At 37.3% G+C, this 13,762-nt stretch overlaps 1 protein-coding gene across 5 annotated transcripts in view; it reads left to right on the top strand.

Annotated features, from left to right (window-relative positions):
• The window catches only part of LOC135218287 (uncharacterized), a 49,669-nt gene that overhangs the window by 16,302 nt on the left and 19,605 nt on the right, over positions 1-13,762 (top strand). For 4 of the 5 annotated variants that reach the window (XM_064254496.1, XM_064254497.1, XM_064254498.1 and 1 more), the window contains exons 2-7: positions 1,011-1,372; positions 3,615-3,703; positions 5,864-6,443; positions 6,648-6,745; positions 6,933-7,077; positions 7,775-7,939. In XM_064254496.1, coding sequence (XP_064110566.1) covers positions 1,039-1,372; positions 3,615-3,703; positions 5,864-6,443; positions 6,648-6,745; positions 6,933-7,077; positions 7,775-7,939 — 1,411 coding nt within the window. In that variant the 5' untranslated portion in view covers positions 1,011-1,038. The remainder of the gene's footprint in view (positions 1-1,010; positions 1,373-3,614; positions 3,704-5,863; positions 6,444-6,647; positions 6,746-6,932; positions 7,078-7,774; positions 7,940-13,762) is intronic. The other variant, XM_064254500.1, reaches the window with a different exon arrangement.

The following is a 13,762-nucleotide window of genomic DNA, read 5'->3' on the forward strand; positions in this document are numbered from 1 at the left end:
AGAGTGAATAAATTGTCATAGGGAGATGAGTCTTAGGACAGCTGTGTGTCAGGTTGTCAACTCATGACTTTCCAGTGTTCTGGAACACACTAAAAAATGTAAGGTTGATGTAAATCATTAAACACTTTGAAATTTTCACTGGAACTACTTCACATCAGTTTGCTTTTTAGAATATCTTTTTATGAAAATTCTTGTACCAAAATTAAACAGCCAAATGACCGCTACCAGACTTGATGACTTTCTCTGGAACCTTTTTTCTCTTTCTTCCAGTCACTCGTCTTCCTCCTCTCATTAGACTGGCATGTTCAGAGTGTCTTTAATTGATTTACACATACTGCATATTTATATTATGAGTGCTTTTTTAGTGTAAATATACATAAATATGAGTTGTCTAAATGTATTTTTTATTGCATCTTTAGCTTCAAGATGGGAACTGGACCCTGACACGTCACAATAAATCCTCAAAATTATCATCAGATCTCTCCCCATAAACAAAGTTATTTCATTTAAAATTAAACCCCAAGCTCATCAGTGTATTAAATCACCCTAAACACTTCACCACTCACCTCTATCTTACACTCACTTCTGTGCTTCCTGGATATTAAGCCCCTTCCTTTCCAACGATTTTTTTAACTCATCTATCCAACGTTGTCTAGGCCTTTCTTCCTTCCTTCTGACGCTTCCGAATTATACTTTTCACCACGACCAGCCAACCTCAAAGTACTCTTCTACCCTTTCACCACTCTTATTCTTATTCTTTTTACCTCAACTTTTGTGTATCATCACACATTTCTCCCTTCCATTTCTCATAATGCCACATAAACATTCACCTTTACTTACATAAAGGAGAGATAGCTCAACAGTCTCTTCATGAATTCTAATCTGGATTTTCATAACACTACAAGCTCTCTCAGATCTTTTACATATATCGTTCCACATGTCACAGCTTGATGATACAGAAATATTTCCTTGTTAAAATATCTCCTTTATCATTTTTTTTTACTTCGCAGGATCCATTGGAAGACATGAGGCATCGCCATGATATACCTTATCATGGTGGTCTTCTCTACTATTGCATTGCCATCCTGCACAGGAATGGAGTCAGCCCTCCATTCTGCCAGGACCAAGCAAGCAGTCAGTCCTTCCTTCACCAGCAGAGCTTCTCCTGACACTACATTATCTAAAGAAACTAGTGGAAAACCATATCTACTGTATCCACTTTTCAGAAGACAAGAGTCAAGCACCCTTGATGTAGTGACAAACCTTTCCTTCTCGACACATAGCGTCTTTGGCCTTTCTTTAGATAAACACTCTTCATGGCAAGGCAGCAGCTTATCCAAAGGCTGTGGACACCGCAAGCATAACTACAAAGGTAAGTGCATTTTTTATACATTGATTTAAGCAAAAATTATCTCTTGTTCTTTTGCTTTCTTTCTGCCTTTTGCAAGGATAGCTACTGATAACCAAATAGGCAAACGGTCTTAACAATTCCAACAGCAAAAGTAAAACTAAAGCTTTGAGGATATGGTAACACTCTAAATTTAATTAAGATTTTAGTATGCTCAAGTTAATAATAAAGAAAAGCTATTTTACGTTTATCCTCTATATTAACTTTTCATATTTAGAGAGATAATTGTTTGTTTTTAACTTGAACAAAACAATAAGGAACAATACCCAGATTGAAATATGAAAAGAATGTGATTAACCATTACTGCATACGAAGCCTACGAAGCAGGAAAAGAAATTTGCATTTTTGAGCACTTCTTTTCATCAAGTAAATGCCCACAACCTTCGCGATGCGTCTTAATGCTAAACTATTTTCACTTTAAAGACAACCGTAAATAAAAAGGCGTTGATGCTGCCAGGGTTATATATAAGGTGACTGTATTTGAAAAGACGTCCAATGGTTGGAACTTGCTTAATTTGCTTAGTCCTCTAGAGAATCTCTCCACCAAAGACGTCTTTTGGTGCTCTTATAATTCTCCAAAGAGAGTGCGCCCTTCAACACAGTGAGGACATTAATTGCCAGCTGGCGAGTGTCATGAAGAGCACTGTGGTCCCATAGTAGGTGATCCATCTTTTGCTCATTGGAGAATTTTGGCGGACCCTAAATTTGTCAGTGACATATGTCTCTGGAATAGTATTGGCACAACACCATTGCTTGGTATTTATTAACATTTTATGCAATAATACTGATTATGGTATCATTTTCATTGTGAATCCGTGTAGTATGTTCAAAAATGGCAATCAGCAGAAGGCAAAATGCCACTTTGAAATTAGGCCAATTCTACAAAAAACGTTATCATAATGTAAAAGGGTTAAATGAACTTTGTATTTTGGTATCAAGTAGCAGTGTCTAATTTTGAGCAATAGCTCAGAAGTAATAAGCCCTACGCAGTATAGTAATGCACATTATTTTCTTGTGATAATTTGATTTAAAAACCTTATCTTCAGTTTAAACATTATGACAGAATGTTTAAGTTGGAATTTAAAAAATGAAAAGAGTAACTTACTATCACACCACATAAGAAAAATGAATTAAAACAATTAAAACAGAATTGGAAAATAACGCTATAAAATCATGGAAAACAGCTAATCAGTTCAGTTTTTGAAAAAAAGAAATACTAGGATAATATCCATTGTGAAATTATTTTGTAATGCTTAATAACTCCCAATAATTACTTAGAAAAAGCTCCATTAATTGAATGATATATATATATATATCTATATTTGTTTTTTTATCACATTTCACTTAGAAGAAGCTTCTGCCAACACCTAAGCAATATTCGTTTAATTTTTTACCAACAGTAAATAGAACGTTGCCATAAGTTTCTTTGGCTAATTTTCTTGGCTGTAGCTGTTCCTGACTGCTGACCGTCAGGAATTTGGAAGTGGCACCTTGCGTCTCATCTCCAATGCCATTAATCATCTGATCATTGTCTGTCATTTAATGAACTGCTGTCAGTTGTCACAGTGCCATGAGATCTACGAAGGACAATCAAAATTGGGTCGCAACCTTCAACTAAATACTAGTTGTAATAGTGCTGCATTTTAAATACTTGACATGTTCCAAAGCAAAGGTTCCGTAATGAGCACGGTCCTTTAACACTCTGAAAGGATTAAATAATCATGATCCAAATCTTTTGTATTAAGCATGTAAACATTAATACTTGCAGCTTCTAAGTGAACTTGCTAAAAAAAAAACAGCTAGGAATTTCATTAGAACCCGTGATTGCATAACTGAATAGACTAGAACCTTATTCACTGGCTTTAAGCTACATTTGCCTGTTGTTGCTGTTTAAGTCTCACAAACAGGGAGAATTCAATCAGTAGAGTAAAATAACCAATTCCTACTTATTCTTGTAATATATGGTCTTGCTAGGTCTACAACCCATGGATTTTAGTTCTGCCACAGTTTAGGATAGCTATAATTCTAACTCCAAATACCCACTATGCCTGAGCATTTTTTCACTATGAAGTTGCACATTCAAAATAGTGAGTGAGTGACTGCGTGCCGCATCTTTTTGAGGTCTGGGTCATGAAGTAGTAAGAGTTGCTTTCTGAGTGTGATGTTGAGTATTATCTTTAGTTATGAGATATGAATATCTTTCCAGGTAAAGTTATCAGTGGAACCAATGGAGAGGAAAATCTAAGAACAAGACGGAAACTTGCAGAACACAAGTTAAGGATTCGTCCAGTTCTGGTAAGAAACAAACAGGTCTGCTACGTAGACTGGCGTTTAGTTTCAACCTTACTAGAATTGATTTAAGTCGTAATATCCTCGTTTTTTATTAACTACACACACACACACACACACACACACACACACACACGCACATATATATATATTATATATATATATATATATATATATATATATATATATATATATATATATATATATATATTCAAATATTCACACAACAACATTGTTATTATAAGATATTCGACGTATGTATATGAAAGGAAAAGGGAAAACACAATAGTTTTATTTACAGAATACACAACAAAGAATGGCTGTAAAAATAATTTTCGATTAGCAAGACATACTATAATTACGTAACAAGGGCATCTTTGTCTTTCTTGTGCTTTCACTCTCACAGATCTCCGCTCTTCACCCTTCCGACTGAGAATAGCTGGGAGATGCAGACATATATATATATATATATATATATATATATATATATATATATATATATATTATATATATATATATATATATATATATATATATATATATATATATATATATATATATATATGCATACATACATACTCTATATCATCAACTTCGCAATACGCGCACAGTATGTTGATTTCGGTGGTCCCCTTGATTTGTTTACCATATTGTTTCTGCGATCACGAATTCTTCAGTCCACTACCCATGAGTTTCAGAATACATGCCTGTAATATTAGTTTCCTTGATGAGGGTTGTCTGTGAACATGTATTGTGATGAAAGAGGTCATTCAACAAGAATCCGAATTACAATTCTTGTAAACTCCAATTATCACTGAGGCTGACACTGATTTTGTCTCTGGGCCTGTTGAAAGTATCTGTCATTACTAAGTCCCTCAGATATGCAAGTCCCCTCTCACCCACCCCCACTAACACCAAACCCCCAAAATAAATACTGACCATGCAAAAATGTTAGACTAAAGCAGTTCATTCATGTTCCCCTTGCCTGTTTTTTAGCCGTTTTCCTTGTGTCAGACACTTGAGCTTCTTAAAACTCTGTTGAGACATTAGTAAACAGGGTGAGAAATCTAGGTAGGTTCCAAATAAATGATTCGGAGTATTTTGAATTTCTGTAGCCACCAAAGGAGGCTTTATAATATCCCAAAAGGAAAGTGAATTCTTAGTCACCTTACTATTTGCAAGTAGGCCAGTATTTGTTAAGGTGGATCTGGATCAACAACACTTTCTGGTTGATGAGCTAAAATTTCAGTCAGTCTCTTCAAGAAGAGATTGAGACATTTTTTGAGTTTCTAATTCATCTATCCCTCATAAGCATGAGAAACCAGGACAGGTTTTACCGAAAGACTTACATTGTGGACAAACTTAGGGGGCTCGGCCTCAAGAAGGGACATAAATTACAAATACTTTGAACTACATAAGCACTACTGTATGAAGACACCATGACAATGAAAAGTATACAATCAGTTTTGTTTCAAGAGAACAAAATGATAAGTAATATGTAAAATAAGCAGAACTTTGATGACTGTCATATGTTGGGACGCTGGTTCGGATAACTATATGACCGAAAATGAATCTTCCTCACTTTGGAAATGAAGCCTTCGGCTAAGTCATTGTATGTACAATATGCTTCTCACGACTCCTGTCTAAACCAGGAGTTGAGTATCTCAGGGAAACAGCAGTTAACCTATCAATAGCTTGAATTGCTGGTAGCATCATGGAGAAATAATACAATCAAGAAAGGGGATGGATAACGAGAAACAACAGCACGACAGAGAATAAACAAAAATGATGGAAAGCCTCTAGAACATGAATGAAGTGTTTCAACAAGACTGGGAGGTGAATTAGTTAGTTAAGATGGAATGAGGATTGTTCCACCACTTGCTGGATGGTTCTCACTTCCTGGAGCTGGAGGAGGTTATTTCTTGTGGTTTGCTTTTAATCTGCCGAAGTAACAGGCCATAGTAAGGCAGTGATTTCTACAAGTTCACAGTGTTTTAGATAAAAGCATGAAAATAACGGTGCACAGTGTACTATGCTCATTAGTACCTATGATAGGTGAGCATAAATTTTTATGATTTCTTTTTTTCATACCTTATTTTGAAAATTTCTCTACATTACCATTAGTATATATTATACTTATTTTACCAATTTTTTGTATTTCCTCAGAATTCTCATTATCGGCATAAGAACTTGGAAACAGAGCAGCAGAATCGTAGCAGTGACATCCGTACCTTCAAGATCGACGAAAGAAATTTGATGTCAAATACGAGTGAAGTAGACGACAGGGTTTTAGAAAACAAACTTAAAAAGAAAATATTTGATTTTAAAAAACCTATGAACGGGGACCCACTTTCTTTATCTGCTGTATCAGAACTGCACAGTCTAGCAAACAACGTTCTAAGAATGACTACAGACAGTATGAAGAATAGTCAAAACTGTGATAAAGTAAAGCGTAGCGTTGACTCAAAGAATCTGGAGGAGGCATTCGACGAAGGGATTCGTCAACCAGGCAACTGGTCTTCCGTATTACAAGAAACATCAAATGACTCCCGTGGCCTTAACTTAGAAAATCCAGACCCTTCCCGTGTTTCACCCAATGCCCATGAAACTCGTGGCTCTATTAACATCACTAAAACCACAAACTCCACCAGACGAGGTAAGAGGAGAAGGAGAGGAAGAAGACGGCAGCAGCAAAGCAAAGATCTTGCTCTTTGGATTGATGAACAACAGGTCAAGCTCTTCAGTGGTAGGTTTGGCTTTTTTCTGAAGTGATTTGTGCTTTGTTCCAGTACGGTGCTTTTTGATTTTATCAAAGAATCCAAGGAAATAAAGGTAGTGCTATATGAAAATTATGACGCATTTCATAAGTTAATCGAATGAAGTCATTATTTGAATGGTTCATTATTTTGTTATTTGTTGAGTTGTTGCAAATCTTATTCATTTATTATAGGGTACACGATGGAGATTTTTGTCATCCATGATGGGAAAGTGCTGCCTTACATCTTGGACCCAAATTTTGAGAAGCATTTGCCTGTGATCCCATACGAGGTAGGTTAATCCTTTGCAAATGTCATGTCTGCAGACATAACTGAGTCGCGCTATTCAAGTGTTTGAATGTGAACTAAGAATATACTACAGAATCTAAATAGGTTTCCACTTAAGCTTTTAACTTGCATCTGTAACCATGTGCGGAAGAACTGATTCATTTTGACAGAAATGTTTATTTTCCTTGGAGGTTCAACGAGTCAATTTTACCTGGCAAGCAGGACGGAGAAGATATTACTACACGTTTGACCGGCTGTTCTCACACAACCCAGAAATCCTAGAGGCTCCTGTTGTGTCTCTCTCTCCTAAAGGAAGGGTCCCAAGGAAACCCAAAGGTAATTTGGAGTGACAGTCTTCTCAAGTCGTTTCATTAAGGGTAATCAATCTTATCGCATGACCTTAAATACAGTATTTCGTAATGGATCATGATAACTATGAGATTAATTCTGAATCTGTGGAGATCTGAAATGATACGATAATCTTCATCATCATGAGCATCTTTCATTTTATTTTATTTATCTGCCTGAAAAATACATTTCCAAATGTTTCAAATATCATGTAAGCTGGGCAGTACTGTTTAGAAATGCATAATATTGTTCTTGCTATTTACACTTTTTGCAGGTAATTGTAATAATCTTAATTAATGCAGAAATCATACCTAATTTTTTGGGTCATATGTTATGAGTTCTACTTATTCTCACCAATAACATGCGTATCTCGGCTTTATTCTAAGTATTTTAATTGCAGCATTTGCACAATGCTATTTCATGAGCAACGAAAATGAAAGGTTTAAAAAGTCTGTTGTTTTGAGAAGTAGAAATAACAAATTTCATCTCTCTCAACTGTCAGCATTCACTGTCAAACTTTATTTCTAAGAGTGTTTCAGAATACACACAGTACTCACAGGCGTAGTAGTATTTCTGCAATACTACTTTGGAGACTGTCACTATCAAGGGGGTTTAACCACTGTTGTAAAACTCACTTTCTGTGTGGTATGTAATAGTAAGTGTTTTCTTTTTTCTGGACTTGCAGTGTTCACTGTAAATCTCTACTGCTTTGGAAACTCTTCTGGCATTGCGTCGTTTGAGATAGGCCTCCTGATGCAGACTCGCAGGGGTAAGCCCTTGCCTGGGACGCCACTGAGACTAAAACTCCGCAAGGAATGCACACAGTCCAGTAAGCACAACAACAGTTACGGTATGCACTTGGTTGTATTTCAGTGAACCTTGTAGACACTCAGCCTTGTAGCTTTTGGGTCACGTATGCTGACATTGCGACCTCCACCAAATGAGTTCTTTTCTTTTTGTTTATAAATATCATTAGTTTTCTTGGACAATATAGTAGAATTGAAATTGGAACAGATCATCATTATTATCTTTGTATATTATTAAGGTCTATGATGAGTAACTTTCCGATGTTTTAAGATTATGTGGGCAATTAAAAGAGATCTTTAGAACTCTCTGCTTTCTGCAGTGATAATTATTTGCTAATACAGTTGACATTGCGTTGTAATATGTATCCAAAGATATTGTACATTTGGTTGTTTCAGTGGATACTTAAGTCAATCAATCTAGACGGCAATAAAGATCAAACTATTCACCAAGACGTAAGTAGGGGCAGTGCTATTTATTACTTATGAAGGGTTTTGGAACCAAGCCACATAAATTCATCACCGACAATTATTAATCAGTCATGACACCTGCCCTCTATAGTAGCTATTAATAGTAATTATTTATTCCTCTCGCCTAGTTTCTATAATTCATAGTGAGTTAATCCATGCACGCCTGGCATTCGCCCTTTTATAACAGTAATAGTACAGCAGTCCCCTTTTATCTGCAGTTTCAATATCCAGGTTTCAATCATCTGCAGTTTCTGGGGTCTAAAAATATTAACTCGAATATTGTAGAAGTAAACACTTGCTCGTGAATTAGCTTCCTGTACACCAGTACGGACTTCTGAAGTGAATGCATTAGTCTCCATCTGCCCAAAAACAAGAACTGGCTGCAAAATTATAAAAATTGTTGGACCGCACTGTACCCAGCACCATGAAATAGATGACTCATCTCCCTTAGTTCCTAAACCAGTGCTTGTCCATTTTACAGAGACTGCATCCAGTCCTTTAACTTTCTCCTTGTTGGCATCTTTAGCCACAGTTTAGCTGTGGTTTTGTTCTAGAAGATCCTTCTTAGCTTTAGTCTTCTTCTTCCCAGCTGGTTCCCATTTTTATATGGGGTTGCCATTTTGGACAAGCCGTTTCCATCTATTTCTATCCTGCGCTTCTGGCTCATCAATTCCCTTCTCATGTAAGTCTCCTCTCACACAGTCCTTCCATCTCTTTCTTGGTCTCCCTCTTCTTCTTCCTTGAACCTCCATCCCCATATTATGTCTCTCAGCGTGGTCCTCATCTCTCCTCAACAGGTGTCTATACCATCTCAGCCTCGCCTCCTGCACTTTCTTTGATACTTCCACCACCTTAGTCGACCCCCTTATGTAGTCATTTCTGATCCTATCCTCTCGTGTCACCCCAGACATCCACCTAAGCGTTCTCCTTTCTGCCACATCCATCTTCTCCTGTTTTTCTCATGCTTGCTGTTTCCATACCATATAGCATTGCTGTTCTTACCACCAACTTGTGAAATTTTCCTTTTAACCTCAGCAGTACTCTTCTGTCACAAAGAACTCCAGAGGCTGCTCTCCGGTTGTTCCAGACTGCCTGTACCTGATGTTTTACTTCTTCTTCAATACTTCCTCCAACGTTAACAAAAGATCCCAAATACTTAAACTTATCAACTCTATTTGTTCTCCACCAAGCTGAATACTTTATCATCCCCCTCAGTGGTGGTACACATATACGTATTCTGTCTTAGATCTACTTATTCTCTTTCCCCTGTCCTCCAGTACTTGTCTCCATCTTTCAAATTTCATTTACAGATCTTCCCTGCTCTCTACACACAGAACAATATCATCCGCATACAATATGTTCCATGATACTGCCTCCCTTACTTCCTCTATTATAACGTCCATCAGTATGTTAAAGATAATTGGGCTCAGAGCTGACCCCTGGTGTAATCCTACTCTCACTTCAAAACCCTCTGTCTCCCCAACACTGCTCCTCACTCTGGTAAATACATTCCGGTACATCTCTTGTATCAATCGCACGAACTTCTCTGGCACCATCTTCTCCCTCAGACTCCTCCATACCTCTTGTCTTGGGACTTGGTCATAAGCCTTTTCAAGGTCAATGAATGCCATATGTAGGTCCCCTTTGCCTTTCCCCGAATTTCTCCATTAGTTGCCTCAGACAAAATATACCATCTGTTGTTCCCCTTCCCTCCATAAATCCCATCTGCTCTTTAACTATTAGTACTTCTTCTCTCAGCCTAGCATCTATCATCCTTTCTAGTATCTTCAAAGTGTGGGACATCAGTTTAATGCTGCTATAATTACCACACTCTTGAACATCGCCTTTCTCTTTAAAAATTGGGATCAATATACTCCCACGCCACTCATTTGGTATCTTTTCCTGTTCAAGGATCCTTATCATAAGATCGTACAGTATATCCACTCCTTCATCTCCTAATGCTTTCCATGACTCCACAGGAATCATGTCTGGTCCGGTTGCCTTCCCATTTTTCACCTTCTTCAGTGCATTTAGTACCTCTTGCCTAGAAAACCTCATTACCATGCCAATGTTCACTTTCCCATCCTCTCTTATTAGTCTATCATTTTCTTAATTTAACAACTGTTCGAAATATTCTTTCCATCTCTTCATAATGTCTTCCTCCTTTCTAAAGTACTACACCATCTTGACCTTTTATTTGTTTGATATGTGTAATATCTTTGGTGCTCATATTTCTAGCCTTTGATTGCTTGATCATCTTCTTTAATCCTTCCTTTGTCCCCAGCTCATTATGCACATCATCATACGACTTTGCTTTAGCTTACGCTACCACCTTGTTTTTCTCTCTGAATCTATCTGTCTTCCACTGACTGTGACTCTTCCCATCTTTTCTTTGCCTCCTTATCTCTTACTACTTTCTCAATGTCTTCATCCCACCACCAACTCTCCTTTTCTTCCGATATGATACCAGATGTCTCTCCTAGCAGCTCCTTTCCATGCCTTCTTATTACTGCTGCATTTCGTGCCCACCATTCTTGAACATCTTCAATTCCTATATCAATATCCTCCAAAACCCTCCTCTTAAACTCTCTCTTCTTATCCCCTTCCTTCTCTGATTAGTACCATTTAATTTTCCTTATCCCTTTAGCTTTAGTTTTTCTTTCCCTTTTTAACTTCAAGTCCATACATGGTAGTTTGTGTTGGGGGACTACATGGTTGCCTGGAATAACTTTGCAGTTCTTGACCTCCATCAGGTTTATCCTTTTATACAGGAAGTAGTCTATCTGGGAGCATCTTCCCCCACTCCTATATGTTATTAGGTGTTCCCTTTTCTTCTTAAAGAATGTGTTTACTATTGCCATGTCGAATGACACAGCAAAGTCCACTACACTCTCTCCTTCTGGGTTTCTCTCCCCAATTCCATGGTTGTTCTTTCAGTTCTTGCATTAATCCATCCATGTCTCTCCAGAAATTTCCCTTCTCTTCTTTTGCGCAACCAACTTGTGGTGCATATGCACTTATAATATTCAGAATCTCTCCTCCATAACATATCTTCAATCTGATGATATGGTCATTCTTTCTATGTACTTCTATTACCGAGTTATTTAGTTCACTAGACTGTACTATGCCAACTCCATTTCTACCTTGTTTATTTGCTCCACTATAGTATAGCTTATATCCATCACCCTATTCTTTAGCATTATTTCCTCTCCATCGCGTTTCTTGCACACACATAACATCTGCTTTCTTTTCTCTCATCAAGTCAGCCAATTCTCTACCTCTCCCAGTCATGGACCCAATATTAAGCTGACATACCCTAAACCCAATTTGAGCACGCTTCTTTCACTGCTCTTGTTCCTGATGCAGTAGCCCTCGCCTTATCACAGTTAGGACAATGTCTCTGTGCGTCTTTTACAGAGTACGCCCTAGCATTACCTCTTTCCATATTTCGGCTCATTCCATTTTTAGGTTTAGGTTTTTAGGTCTTAGCTGTAGTAATGGCCCAAAGTATGAAAGTGGTGATGAAAGTTTTCTTCTAAGCCACTAAGAAATCACGAAATAGTAGTACAATAAGATCAAAATTAAAAACATGCAGAGGCTTCTAAGATTTGCAGTAAGAAAGTCTTCAATACTATGTGAAAAGCTAAAACTTGAGAAAAAATTGTATGATGCCTTGACTGTTGCGTCACAGCCTGCAAAAGTGAAGTCAACTATGTAACAAAGTTTTAGTGATTCTGGAAAGGATTGAGCTATTTGGATAGGAGATAATAATGGGGAAAGGAGGCCCATTGACAGCAATAGGCCTTCAGCCTTTATAAGAAAATCAGGAAATGTAAAGGGAAACAAAGTACATTTAAATGAGGTGTACTGTGGGCAACCACCAACCACTGCCCCACTGTTTCAGTCTTCTTTTGACCATATATCATTCTATGTGTCAAAGTCTCACGCTCACTTTAGTAGTGAGTGATTCCTCTGTCTGACAGAGGAAGATGTGGATGGCCATATCGATGAACATGGTGAAATTCTGATGAATGAAAAAATATTTGGAACACTTTGTCAAGTCAACTACAAAAGGAGGAGACAGAAAAGAAGAAGAAAGTGAAGATGAACCAGCAAACTGGGCACTTAATCATTTTGGCCAAGAGTTTCAAGTGACAAACAATGTAAGGAGCATAATAGCTTATGACCCCATGGTGAAACGCAGCATTAAAGTAGGATGTATGGTAACAGAAGCGTTGACACATGTTTTATGATGTAACAACACCCTATCTCTGTGTTCTTCCCAGAGGTGGAAATAATCCAGTTTTCACTGGCAAAGATCCCCAGTCATTAAAATCATCTGCTCCGCATGTCATCCTGTAAACATCATCTTCATCTGCTCCTCTTTCTCTTGTTTGAAGAGATGATTCTGAACATCTAGTCATCACTATAGACATTGTACCAGTTCTTTGCAACACCACCACCACCACTACCGCCATCATCATCATTAGGGTTCACTACAGTTACAAAGAATAATTGAGCATCTGGTAATACTTACAGAGGGCTAAGATATTTCTGAACAAAGAGAAATCTCTTTTCGTTCAGGGATAGTGGTGCACGTAACTGATTATTTTCATCATAAACTGTGCAAGAGCAGAATACTTTTTTGTTTACATTCGTCTTTAGAGTGGTAAGGAGGATACGTTTCATTTCAATACCCTTTGTTGTTGTACAGTTTTAGTAGGAATAGACTTAAACGTCAGAATCCCTTTCATCAGGAACTGAGAGAGGCAGCTGGTGGGAGAGAAAGAAAATCCCTATTGTAAAATGTTCTTTATTAATTTACTTATCAAAGAAGCACATACAATATATGTTTGTATATACACAGAAATAATTCAACGTATGGGGACTGCATATGATTTACTGTTATCAAGGATTTCCATATCAGGTTCATAATCTGTGATTGAAGAAACTGAGTGATTGAAGAAACCGGAAGTATTTCATATCTAGATACATTAAAATCTCTCACCAAACCAACTTTTTCACCCTAAACCAGACTTTGGGTAGATTTAGAATGAACTTCATAATATCTAAGTGAGTTTAGTAATCTTTGCGACCTGTACTAGTATCTATATGTCCTGAAGGCCCCTGTGGCAGCCTGATGCCTGCATGGTGTACTGAAACTAAAACCTTGAATCTGTTTGGGTTGCTGATGAATAAATTTAACATTCATGGAATATGTGGATAATACAAGCAGTATGTATATTTTCAGAAATGTTCAGCAATCTGCTCTTCATGACACTCATTTAGGTCTAAGATTTTGAAACGAACAACCCAAGTTGATGTAGAGTATGGTCAAACATCAATCATAAAAATTATGTTTCTTTTACACAAGTAAATTGGTTGGTCGGGGCGTGCTC

Source organism: Macrobrachium nipponense, chromosome 9, assembly GCF_015104395.2.
Source record: "Macrobrachium nipponense isolate FS-2020 chromosome 9, ASM1510439v2, whole genome shotgun sequence".
NCBI classification, from domain to species: domain Eukaryota; kingdom Metazoa; phylum Arthropoda; class Malacostraca; order Decapoda; family Palaemonidae; genus Macrobrachium; species Macrobrachium nipponense.